Genomic DNA, 13,720 nt, shown 5'->3' on the forward strand with positions numbered 1-13,720 from the left:
TAAAATTAATTCTACTCTTACTTCCTACTTACCTTCTTCCCTCCTATTTTGTGTTCCCTGCTATGGTAAATTGTTTTTCTAGTCTACCAAAATCAGAAACCTGGAAGCCATCCTTTCATCATTGTGCTGGGGTTTGAGGTCCAAACCCCCTAAACTGATGTCCAAGGCCTGCAATACTTAACTGTGTTTAAACTACCTGAGCATGTCCAGTTTTTTCTTTTTTTTTTTTTTTTGTTTTGTTTTGGTTTTTGGTTTTTGGTTTTTGGGTCACACCGGCGTTGCTCAGGGGTTACTCCTGGCTGTCTGCTCAGAAATAGCTCCTGGCAGGCACGGGGGACCATATGGGACACCGGGATTCGAACCAACCACCTTTGGTCCTGGATCGGCTGCTTGCAAGGCAAACGCCGCTGTGCTATCTCTCCGGGCTCAGTTTTCTCTTAACTTCTAAAATTTGCACACTAATATCTTCTGTTCCTTGACTTGCCCACCCTACCCCCCTTCCTTTCCATTTACTTAATAACATCTATTCCTGAATTTCTTAGTTCCTGTCAATTTATTTTGCCAGGGAAGAAACCTGACATGGTAGAATATGTCCAGGTATCACTTTTGTATACCTTTCTACAGTGCTTATTCCCAGCATTCAAGACTCTGGCTTAGGGAAGTCCTAACTTTTTGTCCCCCTTCTCCCAACATTAACTGTGGCAACTCTGTCTTGCCTATTCCTTTTCATTCATTATTAATAGCATAATACCCACCATAAAGTAGTGTTCGGGAGCTGGGTGGAAGATATGGCCATGCTTGGACCCATGCGGTCCTCATGCACAAAACATGCACACTAGCCCTTGGAGCTATATCCCTGACCCTGGTAGTCTTTTTCTGTTGTTGCTGAATGGGTTTAGTAGTGAGAAAAGTTAGGAAATAAGTGTTTTAGTTTGGCCCATACTAAAAGGTCCTCAGGTGTTAGTACTTCTGACTCAGTGCTCAAGGAATCAAGCGATCCAGGGATCCTGCATGTGAAGCATGTGCTTCAGCCAGTTCAGCTTTGTCCCCCAGCGCCATTAATTTTTATGTTTTAAAGTATTAGTTCAAAAACCAATTAAGTGTAACTAAAAGATGACAGGTTGGGACCAGAGAGATAGCATGGAGGTAAGGCGTTTGCCTTGCATGCAGAAGGATGGTGGTTCGAATCCTGGCATCCCATATGATCCCCCAAGCCTCCAGGAGCAGTTTCTGAGCGTAGAGCCAGGAGGAACCCCTGAGCACTGCCGGGTGTGACCCCCCTCCCCCAAATAAAAAGATGACAGGTTGATTCGGGGCTGGAGAGATAATACAGTGGGTAGGGCACTTGTTTTAGATACAGCCAACTGGGTCCAACCCCTAGCGCCCCTTCTGGTTCTCCTAAACCCCACCAGGAGTGATCCCTGGGCATAAAGCCAGGAGTAAGCCCTGAGCATTGCCACTGTGCTCAAAAAAATTTTTGAAGGGTTACAAGTTTGATAGTACAGGAGATAAGCCACTTACTTGGCTTGCACATGACTAATACCTATTCATTTTCTGGCATTGCATGTGGTCCCCAAAGTACCTTAGAAGTGACCCCTGGGGCCCGGAGAGATAGCACAGCGGCGTTTGCCTTGCAAGCAGCCGATCCAGGACCAAAGGTGGTTGGTTCAAATCCCGGTGTCCCATAGGGTCCCCCGTGCCTGCCAGGAGCTATTTCTGAGCAGACAGCCAGGAGGAACCCCTGAGCAATGCCAGGAGTGGCCCAAAAACCAAAAAAAAAAAAAAAAAAAGTGACCCCTGAACAAAGAGCCAAGAATATCCCCAGAATACCACTGGGTGCAATCTAGAAGCCCCAAACAACCAAAAAAATCGAAGTTGATTTTAAATTTTTACATATAGGAAGATTGTAATTAGTATTTAAAAGCAGCATTTTTTCTTTTTTTTTTTTTTTTTCTTTTTTTGATTTTTGGTTTTTGGGTCACACCCAGAAGCATTTGGGTTACTTCTGGCTCTGTGCTCAGAAATCACTCCTGACAGGCTCAGGGGACCACATGGGATGCCGGGATTTGAACCACCGTCCTGCATGCAAGGCAAATGTCCTACCTCCATGCTATCTCTCCGGCCCTAACAGCAGCATTTTTAAAATGTTTAAATACTTACATACTTAACTGACTTATATCAAGTTTACATGTGAAATTGTTTCATTGCTCTTGAGAAGAGTTTAATGTGTAGAACCAGAAATACAGTTTTTTTTTTTTTTTTTTTGGCTTTTCGGCCACACCCGGTAACGCTCAGGGGTTACTCCTGGCTATGTGCTCAGAAGTTGCTCCTGGCTTGGGGGACCATATGGGACACCGGGGGATCGAACCGAGGTCCGTCCAAGGCTAGCGCAGGCAAGGCAGGCACCTTACCTTTAGCGCCACCGCCCGGCCCCCAGAAATACAGTTGATAGGGCCTAGAGTGCATGCTTTATGTCCATATGGTCCAGGTTTTGGGGTCTTTTGGGGGGGCAGGTTGTAAGTTCTTTTTTAATGACTTTTTCTAGTTTTTGGGCTACACCCAGTGATGTTCAGGGATTATTCCTGGCTATGTGCTCAGAAATCGCTCCTGGCTTGGGGAATCATATGGGATGCTGGGGGATCAAACCACAGTTTGTCCTAAGTTAGTGCCTGCAAGGCAGACATCCTGCCGCTTGCGCCACCGCTTTGGCCCCTTTAATAACATTTTTTAATTTAGTTGCCTTGAGATACACAGAAAGTTGTTCATGTGGGAGTGCCCCTGATTCAATATCACTATGTACCTAAAAAATTACTGTGAAAGATTTGAAATCCACTTTGGTCAAAATAAAAATAAAAAAGCAAACAAACCAAAAAAGTTGTTCATGATGGAGTTTCAGTTGTACAGTGTCCAGTACCCATTCCTTCACCAGTGCACATTTCCTCCATCAGTGTTCCCAGTTTCTTTAGCACTCTGGTCCCCTGAGTACCACTGTGAGTGATCCCTGCACACTGAACTTTGAATAATCTCATAAGTGCCATCAGGTGTGACCCAAATTAACAACAAAAACAGAAGCAAAATTGGGAACTAGAGGGGTAATACAAAGGATAAAATGCTAGCCCTGCGTTTGGCCCACCTTGGAAATCATGTCCTGCGTGGTCCGCTGAGAACTTCCAGGAGGAGCTTCTAAGCACTGCAGCTCTGGCCCCACAAACATAAATTAAAATATGTGTCATAGAAATTCTAGAAGAAAGTTGAATGGACATCTCCTTCAGAGTTCATAAAGGAACCCTAAAATAAATTCAGAAGTGAATTGAATTCATAGGCATAGAATTAGTTCAAAGCAGTGAGAGAAAAGAGAACCCAGAGCCTGTGGTATTCTGGTGTGTGAGTTTGCTGTGATTTTGCTTTATTTTGTATTATTAACTTAGATTCATGTCCCCACAATGATAGCCACAACAAGGGATCAGACCACGCAGATTTCTCCATCTTTTACTGGAACTGGGCAGCAAATATTCTGTGTTCTCACCATTTAGAACCCTTTTTTGACCTTCCTCTTTTCCTGTCCCTCAAATATTTAAAAAAAAGACAGGTGTGTCCATGATGGATCCAAATCACTTCCTGATGATAGTGCTCAGCCGCTTTGAACTCTATCAGATTTTCAGCACTCCAGACTACGGGAAGAGATTTAGCTCTGAGGTTACCCAGAAGGTAAGCCTGTGTTCTCTGAGAATCACAGAGCATCAGTAAAGAGGCCTCCCTCTTTTCTTTTGTGACTGTGTTAATTGCCTGGACAATACAGGATGCAAATTCTGATCCAAGCACCTTGTCTCCTGCTTGTTACAGGATGTTGTGCAGCAGAACAATACTTTAATTGAAGAAATGTTGTACCTCATTATTATGCTTGTTGGTGAGTGTGAATTGTGTGAGACATTTCTTAATTCCATGGATTGTGGGAGCAAATAGTACAGAGTTTCTGAGCAAGGTTTTGAACGCCCACTAGATTTAGGAATGGTGTCTGTCAGTTCCCCCTTCTTTGGTTACCAAGTCATTGAGAGTTACCAGGATGCTTTGAAGGAGAATAAACTCGAAGTTTCTTGGTGCAGATGGAGGAACAAGAGAGGTTGGGAAGCAAGGAATAGGTTATGTAGGCGCTATTTCCTCTTATACCTTAGGTTTTCCTATTTGTGTTCTCATACATGATTTGTGATGAAAAATTGTCATAGTAAATTCAAACATAATTCTAATTTTGTGGAGATACATGCATGTGGCTAATAGATGGAAATTCCCTCTTGCCTTGTTTTTAGTCTTATCCCCTCTCTCATTTCCTTTTGTACATTCTTTGCTTTCTTCTCCTCCCCAGCTATTTAAAACTGTGTAGTCCATAGAGCAGAGAGTCCCAAGGGTTCAGAAGAGTAAAGCTGCTTTTTTGCTAGATATAAGGATGATGGGAGGCTCTTGCTTATGGCTGCCATATGAAAGAGGAATGAAAGCAGTTTCCATAGCCTCTGGTAAACTAGGACTGTACCAATTCCTAACTCCCTCTAATCTTTTCCCATGGGGTGCTCATTCTTGTAAAGCACCCAAAGCTTCATTCACTGGCTCTTTGAAAGTATGGTGGAAACTGCTCCAGGTGCCAGTTTTGATGCTGCTCTCCCATTAGACAAAAAGGTTTAAATAAATGTTGAGAGCCACAGTGCTAACGTAACAGGTAGGGCATTTGTCTTACATATATTTGAGCCAGATTCAATCCTTGGCATTTCATATGATCCCTCAAGCACCATTAAGAGTGATACCTGGAGGCCAGAGAGATAACACAATGGCAAGGTGTTTGCCTTGCATGAAGAAGGACTGTGATTCGAATGCCAGCATCCCATATGCTCCCCAGAGCCCGCCAGGGGCAATTTCTGAGCATAGAGCCAGGAGTTACCTCTGAGCAATGCCGGGTGTGGCCCAAAAACAAAACAACAGCAACAACAAAAAAAAAAATGATACCTGAGGACAGAGCCAGGAGTAAGGTGTGAACCAAAATTTAAAAAAAAAGAAAGAAAAAAAAAGAAGCACAATATATGCTATGAATTCTAAGTGCATATATCAATAGGCATTATGATGATGGTAAATGTGTGTTGTACAGTTACTTTTTCTTTGTTGATAGGAGAGAGATTTAGTCCTGGAGTTGGACAGGTAAATGCAACAGATGAAATTAAGCGAGAGATTATTCATCAGTTGAGCATCAAACCTATGGCTCACAGTGAACTGGTCAAGTCTTTACCTGAAGATGTAAGTACTGATATGGTTTTGGGGGGTTTTGCTCTGGGCCAGGCACAGAAGTTCAGGGCCTACTCCAGACTCTGTGCTCAGGGATCACTCCTGGCATGTTTGAGATTATATTGGATTTTGGGTATTGAATCTGGACAAGGCAAATGCCCTCTCCGCTCAACTATCACTCTAGTCCTAGTACTTACATTTCTTAAAAAAAAAAAAGCTAGGGGGCCCGGAGAGATAGCACAGCGGCGTTTGCCTTGCAAGCAGCTGATCCAGGACCAAAGGTGGTTGGTTCAAATCCCGGTGTCCCATATGGTTCCCCGTGTCTGCCAGGAGCTATTTCTGAGCAGACAGCCAGGAGTAACCCCTGAGCACCGCCGGGTGTGGCCCCCCTCCCCCCAAAAAAAAGAGAATACTAAAAAGAATTTAAAAGAAGAAAAGAAAATACCAGGTTATTTGAGTAGAGAACAGAACAAAAATAGAATTGTTGAGGTTAAAGAGATCGTAGGAGCCTTAAGACTTACCTTGTACAAAGTCAGCTCTTATATAGTACTTTGAACATCATCAAGAGTGTGAGTGCAGTTAGAGAAATAACTACATTGAGATATCATAACAAAGTGAATGAATGAGGGGAGTTGCAAGCCTGTCTAGAGTATAGGCGGGGGTGGGATGAGGAGATGGGATATTTGGGACATTGGTGATGGGAAAGTTGCACAGGTGAAAGGGGGTGTTCTTTATGTGACTGTAACCCAACTACAATCATATTTGTAATCAAGGTGTTTAAATAAAGATATTAATAAGAAAATTAAAAAGTTTGATATGTGGCCCCTCCACCGGCAGGGAGGGAACAACCAATTACTCTTCACTTGGAACTTAAAATAAGAAAGAAAGAATTTTAAGTGGTATATATCTTGTACAAAATGATGATTACAGTTACATATAGTTTATTTTTTTGGTCCTGGAGCCACAACTGACTGCTCAGGGCTTACTCCTGACTCTGTACACAAAGATCACACCTGGTAAAGTTCAGGGAACCATATTTGGTGCCAGGGATCAAACCCATGTCCACGACATACAAGCATTCTACCCACTGTCTTTTTTGTTTGTTTGTTTGTTTGTTTTTGGGTCACACCTGGCAGCACTCGGGTTATTCCTGGCTCTGCGCTCAGAAATTGCTCCTGGCAGGCTCGGGGGACCATATGGGATGCCAGGATTTGAACCACCATCCTTTCTCTCCGACCCCTCTACCCCACTGTCTTATCTCTACCCCCACAAATATATTTACCAGATTTTTTGACTAAAGAATTTTTGTTGTTGTTGTTGTTTTGTTTTTGGACCACACTCGGTGGTGCTCAGAGCTAGCTTCTAGCTCTGTGGTCAGGGACCATTTCTGGTGGGACTGAGGGAACCATAGAGGGTCCCAGAAATTGATCCCAGGTTGACGAAGTGCAAGGCAAAACACCCTGCCTACGTCACTATCATTTGTCCCCTGGGGAATTCTTTATTCACAGAATTCCTATTAGTGACTTGGATTTTGTTTAAAGGATGGTGTGTAATATCTAGAAAATGTTTATGACATTAACATAATTTCACAAATATGTTGGTATATGTATTTTGTGTTTTCATTTAATTCCTTTTGAAAGCTGTCACCTTTATATCTGGCAGTGATATACTTATGTGGACTGAGTAAATTTTAGCTTATCATGTTTCCCTAGTAGAATATGAATCATATATATGATAGCATTCTTCTTTAAAATCAGAATAATAGTCTATATGCCTCGTTGAGTTGCTGTGACAAGGGGCTGAAAGCCGTTATCAGGGTGCTCGCAGGTACTCTCATAACCCTGAAACACGCATGTCTGTTTTCTCTATCTCTAGGAGAACAAGGAGACAGGCATGGAGAGTGTGATTGAAGCAGTTGCACATTTTAAGTAAGTAATTTCTTTTTTCTTTCTTTTTTCTTCTCTTTTTTTTTTTTTGTTGTTGTTGTTGGGCAGTTGTTGTCCATTTTGGTTTTTGGCCCATACCAATGTTACTCGGGGTTTATTCCTGATTCTGTACTCGAGGCTCCTCTTGAAAGAGCTCAGAGGATCATATGGGGTACCAGGAATTGAACTCAGGTCAGCCATGAGCAAGGCAGGCACCCTACCCACTAAACTCTCCAACTCCAGTGTTCAATTTTTTTTAATATGTGTATTTTTCTTAGTTTATTTTATTTTATGGGACATATTGCTTTTAATCATTGGCATTTTCAGGTATTTAATTCTAAACTGGATTTCTTATATTTTACTGTGAAGAATTGACCCTCTACTTGGCAACTAACTGAAGGTAGTTTTGTGGAAGTTTCATTGTATTCACAATGGATGTTCAATGCTGCTAGTTTTATATAATTGAAATTAATTATAATTTTGGGTCACACTCAAAATTTGAGCAAGTGATTGAACTGCTGAACAAATTGAACTTTCCTTAAATTGATTTTTGCGGGCCAGAGCAGTAGTACAGAGGATAGGGTGCTTGCCTTGCACGTTTAATCCCCAGCATCCCATATGGTCTCCCTCCTACTAGGAGTTGTCTCTGAATTCAGAACCAGAGCACCATGGGATGTAGCCCCCCAAAATTAAGAAAATATGGTTTTGTTTGTTTGTATTGTTTGAATGCACCATCTAAATTGTTAAATGCTTTAAAATTTTCTCACCTGCAGTTTCCACTGTGTTGCTCGGCGTATGAACTGACTTATCCCCTTATGAAGGCAATTTCTTTCAGGAGGATTAGAGGGTAGAGACTGGAATTTGGGGATATACCTAGCATTGACAGGGATCCTTACAGTCCTTTGAACTAACCATCTTCCTGGTTCTTTTTTTTTTTTTTTAATCTTCCCAGTTCTTGAGGCAGTTTTTTAATGTTGTTGTTGTTGATTAAAAATAAGTGAAAATACAGAAAAAAAGAAAAACCATCTTACACTTGGTATAACTTAATGCAGACATTGTTTAACCGTCAGAATTTAGAAGTTAACATTACTTTCACCAGGCTGGGCTGATAGCTCAGTGGTAGGATTCTTGGCTTGCCTACATGATGCTCAAGCTCCAGTCCCTGACACTGCCCCTCAAATCAACACAAGCTAGCATTACTTTTAATCATGTTTTGTTGTTGGGAAGTGTCGTCATTGATATAACTTAGTCTCCATTGCTAGACAGTGAGTGTCCCTCCTATTCCCAGTTAGGACAACTTAAAAGTGGACATGCTATAGAAAGTGGATGCATGCAGAATTGGAGGTGTAGAGAGCCTAACTCACCCTCAGATATAAGTCCTAATGGCAGCCACTGGCAGTGACTCAGCACTCCATTGCCTTATAAGTCTGTCAGCTAAGCTGTCTCCTGAATTAGCACATGTCTTTAGAAGTAATATTTTAAGGGCATTTCTTTTCCTAGGAAACCTGGATTAACAGGACGAGGCATGTATGAACTAAAACCAGAATGTGCAAAAGAGTTCAACTTGTATTTCTATCACTTTTCAAGGGCAGAGCAGTCGAAGGTAATTAGTATAATTTAAATGAGTATAATTTTAGTTTACTTAGAAGTAACTGGATTGGATTTGTCTGGAAAACATTTACAACTCTCTTTACTGGTAGAAAAAAATGATGTTTTCAGTGCTTTTACTGTAATGTTGTTTTATGAACTTTGATGGCAAATCAATCTCCCTGAATTATAATCAGTTAATGCATTTTAGGCTTATTTCAGAAATGATACTACTTCGGACTGGAGCCGTGGCACAAGCTGTAAGGCATCTGCCTTGTGCGTGCTAGCCTATGAGTTCGATCCCCCAGAGTCCCATATGGTCCCCCAAGCCAGGAGCAATTTCTGAATGCAAAGCCAGGAGTAATCCCTGAGCATCACCGGGTGTGGCCCAAAAACCAAAAACAAACAAAAATAAGAAATGGTACTACTTAACATTGTGTTCCTTAGAGATTCATGAAATTTTCACCATCATAGGAAGTTAAGTTAATAGGAGTAGACCTATAAAGGTCTACTCTTCAAACACTTTTACGTGAATTTTGTTGTTCTTGATGCCTTATCGCTCAAACCTCAGAAAGATATTTTTGTTTTGATATTTTTATTTCCAATGGTGTTTTTGTTTGTTTGTTTGTTTGTTTTTTTTTTGGATTTTTGGGCCACACCCATTGACGCTCAGGGTTTACTCCTGGCTATATACTCAGAAATTGCCCCTGGTTTAGGGAAACCATATGGGACGGTGGGGATCAAACCTCTGTCCTTTTTAGGCTAGCGCTTGCAAGGCAGATGCCTCACCTGTAGCGCCACCTTTCTGGCCCCTCCAATGCTCTTTTTTTGTGTGTGTGTGTGGCTTTTGGATCACACCCGGCAGTGCTCAGGGGTTACTCCTGGCTCCATGCTCAGAAATTGCTCATGGCAGGCACAGGGGACCATATGGGACGCAAGGATTTGAACCAATGACCTGCATGAAAGGCAAACACCTTACCTCCATGCTATCTCTCCGACCCCCCTCCAATGCATTTTTAAACAGTTTATTGGATAATCTTTTTTTTTGTTTTGTTTTGTTGTTTTTGTTTTTGGGTCACACCTAGCAGCGCTCAGGTTATTCCTGGCTCTGCACTCAGAAATCACTACTGGTAGGCTGGGGGCCATATGGGATGCCTGATTCGAACCACCGTCCTTGTGCCTGCAAGGCAAATGCCCTACCTCCATGCTGTCTCTCTGGCTCCCTGGATAGTCTTTTGATAGGAAATTTGACCTTGATATAATATATCTATGTGGGGGTAGTGGGGAGATCTATAACACTAAGGATCTAAACTTTAAAATCAAAAGATAATACAGCAACGAGTTTAATGATAGTTTTGAAATGAGGTTGTTCTGTATTACTACTTTCCTGATCAAATTACTTCCTTTTTAATTAGGCAGAGGAAGCGCAGCGAAAATTGAAAAGGCAAAATAGGGAAGACACAGGTATTTTTAATCTTTCTTTTTAAAGTCTATTAATCTCTTGTTAAACATTGTTTGCTGTTGACTTTGATGATTGTTCTTAATGAAGTTGAAAATTGAAATATTGGGCCAGAGAGATAGCACAGCAGTAGGGTGTTTGCCTTGAACGCGACCGACCTGGGATCCCATATGGTCCCCCAGCCTGCCAGGGGTGATTTCTGAGTGTAAGGCCAGGAGTGACCCCTGAGTACCGCTGGATGTGGGCCAGAAACCAATCAATCAATCAATAAATAAATAAATGAATAAAGTTAAAAAAAAGTTGAAATATACAGTTCTGAATTACCATTCAAAGAACTAACTGATATGCTAATCAGTAAGTAGTCTAGGGTCTTCCACTGACCATCCAAAAACCATTTCTTTTTTTTTTTTTTTTTAATATGGAATGCTTCATGAGTTTGCATGTCATCTTTGCGCAGGGGGCCATGCTAATCTCTGTATCGTTCCAATTTTAGTATATGTGCTGCCGAAGCGAGCACCCAAAACCATTTCTAAGGCAAAGTAAGTCTTTCCTCTGTTAGGATATTTCTATAGTTGTTTTGCTTGATCTAGAGCAGTTCAGATGTGTGGAGTCAGAGCAATTGTACAATGGGTCGGGTTTAAGCCTTGCAAGCATCTGACCACCGGGGTTCAATCCCCAGAATCCCACCTGGTCCTCCAGCCAGCCAGGGATAACTCTTGAGTGTAGAGCCCAAAATTTTCTCACACCCCAAAGGAAGATGTGCTAATGAGTATTCTTCAAGTGAAGACTATCAAGTGTCTAATATAGGTGTCGTTTTCTATTCCCATTCTATACATAAATCTAAGTATCTTTGTTTGTAGCACTTCCTCCTCCAGTGCTGCCTCCATTCTGTCCCTTGTTCGAAAGTCTGGTGAACATTCTGCAGTCAGATGTCATGCTGTGCATCATGGGAACTATCCTGCAGTGGGCTGTGGAACACAACGGATATGCCTGGTCTGAGTCGATGCTACAGAGAGTAGGTTTCTGCTTATGTTTTAGTGGCTTGGTGGTAAAAGCCAAAATAGTCCTGTTCATATCTGTAGGCAGATAACTAAGACCAAATATAGTAGAAATGTGGCAGATTATTATTGCTTTTGACTCTAACAACAAAAATGAGGGCCTGGCCTTTTTTATTTTTTTATTTTATTTTTTTTTTTGCCGGGGGGGGGGGGGCACACCCGGCGGTGCTCAGGGGTTACTCCTGGCTGTCTGCTCAGAAATAGCTCCTGGCAGGCACGGGGGACCAGATGGGACACCGGGATTCGAACCAACCACCTTTGGTCCTGGATCGGCTGCTTGCAAGACAAACACTGCTGTGCTATCTCTCCAGGCCCTTTTTTAAATTTAATTTTTCTCGTTTTTATTGACTTATATAATTCTTGGTGATTGGGCCTATTGTATCTGATATTGTCTCAGATAACTTACATTCAGGGATTACTCCTTGCTCTGAGCTTAGAAATCAGTCTTGGGGGGGGGGAGGCGCTGAGATAGCATGGAGGTAGGGCGTTTGCCTACAGTGGTTCTAATCCCAGGGATCAAACCTAGGTCCATCCAGGTCAGCAACATGCAAGGCAAAATGCTCTACAGCTGTGCTATCATTCTGGTCCCTTCGTTCTCATTTTTCGATCACTGATTTTTACGAGTGTGCTTTTCTGGAAGTACGGGGTGGGGGGGCATACTCAGCAGTGCTTAGTGGCTGCTTCTGGTGGAGCTAGAGGACCATACATGATTCTGGAGGTTGAACCAGGGGTCTACTATGTGCAAGACAAGTGCTTTAACTATTAAAATCCTGCCTCTATACACAGATTTTTATTTAAGATGGTAATGTAAAGGTAGAATAAAACTGAACTATAATATTGCTAATCTCATCTGGCAGTGATTTTTAACTAAAGATTCTAAAGATTTTCAGTGAGGGTTGGAGCCATAGTACAGCAGATAAGACATTTGCATTGCATGGGACTGGTTCCCAGGTTCCACCTTCAGTATCCTATGTAGTCCCCCAACCCTGCCAGAAGTGATCTCTGGGCATGAGCAGGCTCATCATCATGGGATGCCAGGATTCGAACCACGGACCTTCTGCATGCAAGGCAAACGCCTTACCTCCATGCTATCTCTCCGGCCCCTACAGTGAATTTCTTTATTCTTAGAAAAATAAGTCTGAAGCAATAGTATAGGGATAAGGCATTTGCCTTATCAGCCGACCCAGGCTTGAGCCCTAGCATCCCATATGGTCCCCTGAGCAGGGCCAGGAATCATTCTTGTAGCAGAGTAACACCTAAACACTGCTGGGTATGGTTGCTCCCCAAAAAATATACTTAATTTTTGTTTTACTAAACGTTCCAAAATGTGTTGTATTGAAGGTGTTACACTTAATTGGAATGGCCCTGCAGGAAGAGAAGCAGCATCTGGACAACGTCATGGAAGATCACATAGTCACGTTCACCTTTACGCAGAAGATGTCAAGTATGTGCCTGCTTATACTTAACTGACTCCAGAAATCTGTGATTAATTTACAACTGGAAAATAAATGAAGAGTCTCTATTTTAAATGATTGTACTTTTAAACTGTAGGCATGCTTATTAAAAATTAGATAAATCGGGGCCTGGAGAGATAGCACAGCAGCGTTTGCCTTGCAAGCAGCCGATCCAGGACCAAAGGTGGTTGGTTCGAATCCCGGTGTCCCATAGGGTCCCCCGTGCCTGCCAGGAGCTATTTCTGAGCAGACAGCCAGGAGTAACCCCTGAGCATCGCCAGGTGTGGCCCAAAAACAAAATAAATAAATAAATAAATAAATCTAATGTTTTATTATATAAAGGCTACTGTGATAGATTCATGCATCATAATATGCCCTTGTAGTTAGCAATATTTATCCCACTTCATTATTTTGTGCAGTAGAGCTCTATAAAATATTTACTCTCTGTTAACAAGTTTATACGCTTTAAATATGCTATCAAGATTTCAGGGAACGGACCGGAGAGATAGCATGGAGGTAAGGCGTTTGTTTGCCTTTCATGCAGGAGGTCATTGGTTCGAATTCCGGCATCCCATATGGTCCCCCGTGCCTGCCGGGTGTGACCCAAAAACCACAAAAAAAAAAAAATTTTCAGGGAACAAAATTGGTTTTTGGATTTGGGGAGATTTTGTTGTTGTTGTTACTGTTTTTTAAATTCTACCAGTGTTTGAATAACTTGGATAAACCTTTTTCAGATGATTGATGAACAAGTACTTTTTCCAAGTCTGTCATTATAGTCCATCATTTCTCTTGCAGGATACAAGCTTCTTAGTTTTCTATAGTCCTGTTTGTTTCTCTTGGCTTCTGATTGCTTGGCTACTGTGGTATTGAATCATCAGAAATACCTCTCAATTCAATTTTATGAAATGTTCCTTCTACTTTTTCTCAATATTATTTATGAATTCAGGTTTGATATCGAAGTAGACTTCTACT

At 41.9% G+C, this 13,720-nt stretch overlaps 1 protein-coding gene and 1 non-coding gene across 3 annotated transcripts in view; one reads left to right on the forward strand and one right to left on the reverse strand.

The window, feature by feature from the left end:
* Positions 1 to 13,720, forward strand: part of UBR2 (ubiquitin protein ligase E3 component n-recognin 2) — a 133,184-nt gene that overhangs the window by 79,963 nt on the left and 39,501 nt on the right. For both annotated transcript variants that reach the window (XM_049764903.1, XM_049764902.1), the window contains exons 19-26: positions 3,586 to 3,708; positions 3,844 to 3,907; positions 5,153 to 5,277; positions 7,141 to 7,193; positions 8,691 to 8,793; positions 10,193 to 10,241; positions 11,097 to 11,251; positions 12,636 to 12,738. In XM_049764903.1, the coding sequence (XP_049620860.1) occupies positions 3,586 to 3,708; positions 3,844 to 3,907; positions 5,153 to 5,277; positions 7,141 to 7,193; positions 8,691 to 8,793; positions 10,193 to 10,241; positions 11,097 to 11,251; positions 12,636 to 12,738 (775 nt within the window). The remainder of the gene's footprint in view (positions 1 to 3,585; positions 3,709 to 3,843; positions 3,908 to 5,152; positions 5,278 to 7,140; positions 7,194 to 8,690; positions 8,794 to 10,192; positions 10,242 to 11,096; positions 11,252 to 12,635; positions 12,739 to 13,720) is intronic.
* Positions 10,649 to 10,753, reverse strand: LOC125996780 (U6 spliceosomal RNA). Its single transcript, XR_007491459.1, has one exon. It is a non-coding gene; the product is annotated as a U6 spliceosomal RNA (small nuclear RNA).

The sequence above is a fragment of the Suncus etruscus genome, chromosome 18 (assembly GCF_024139225.1).
Source record: "Suncus etruscus isolate mSunEtr1 chromosome 18, mSunEtr1.pri.cur, whole genome shotgun sequence".
NCBI classification, from domain to species: Eukaryota; Metazoa; Chordata; class Mammalia; order Eulipotyphla; family Soricidae; genus Suncus; species Suncus etruscus.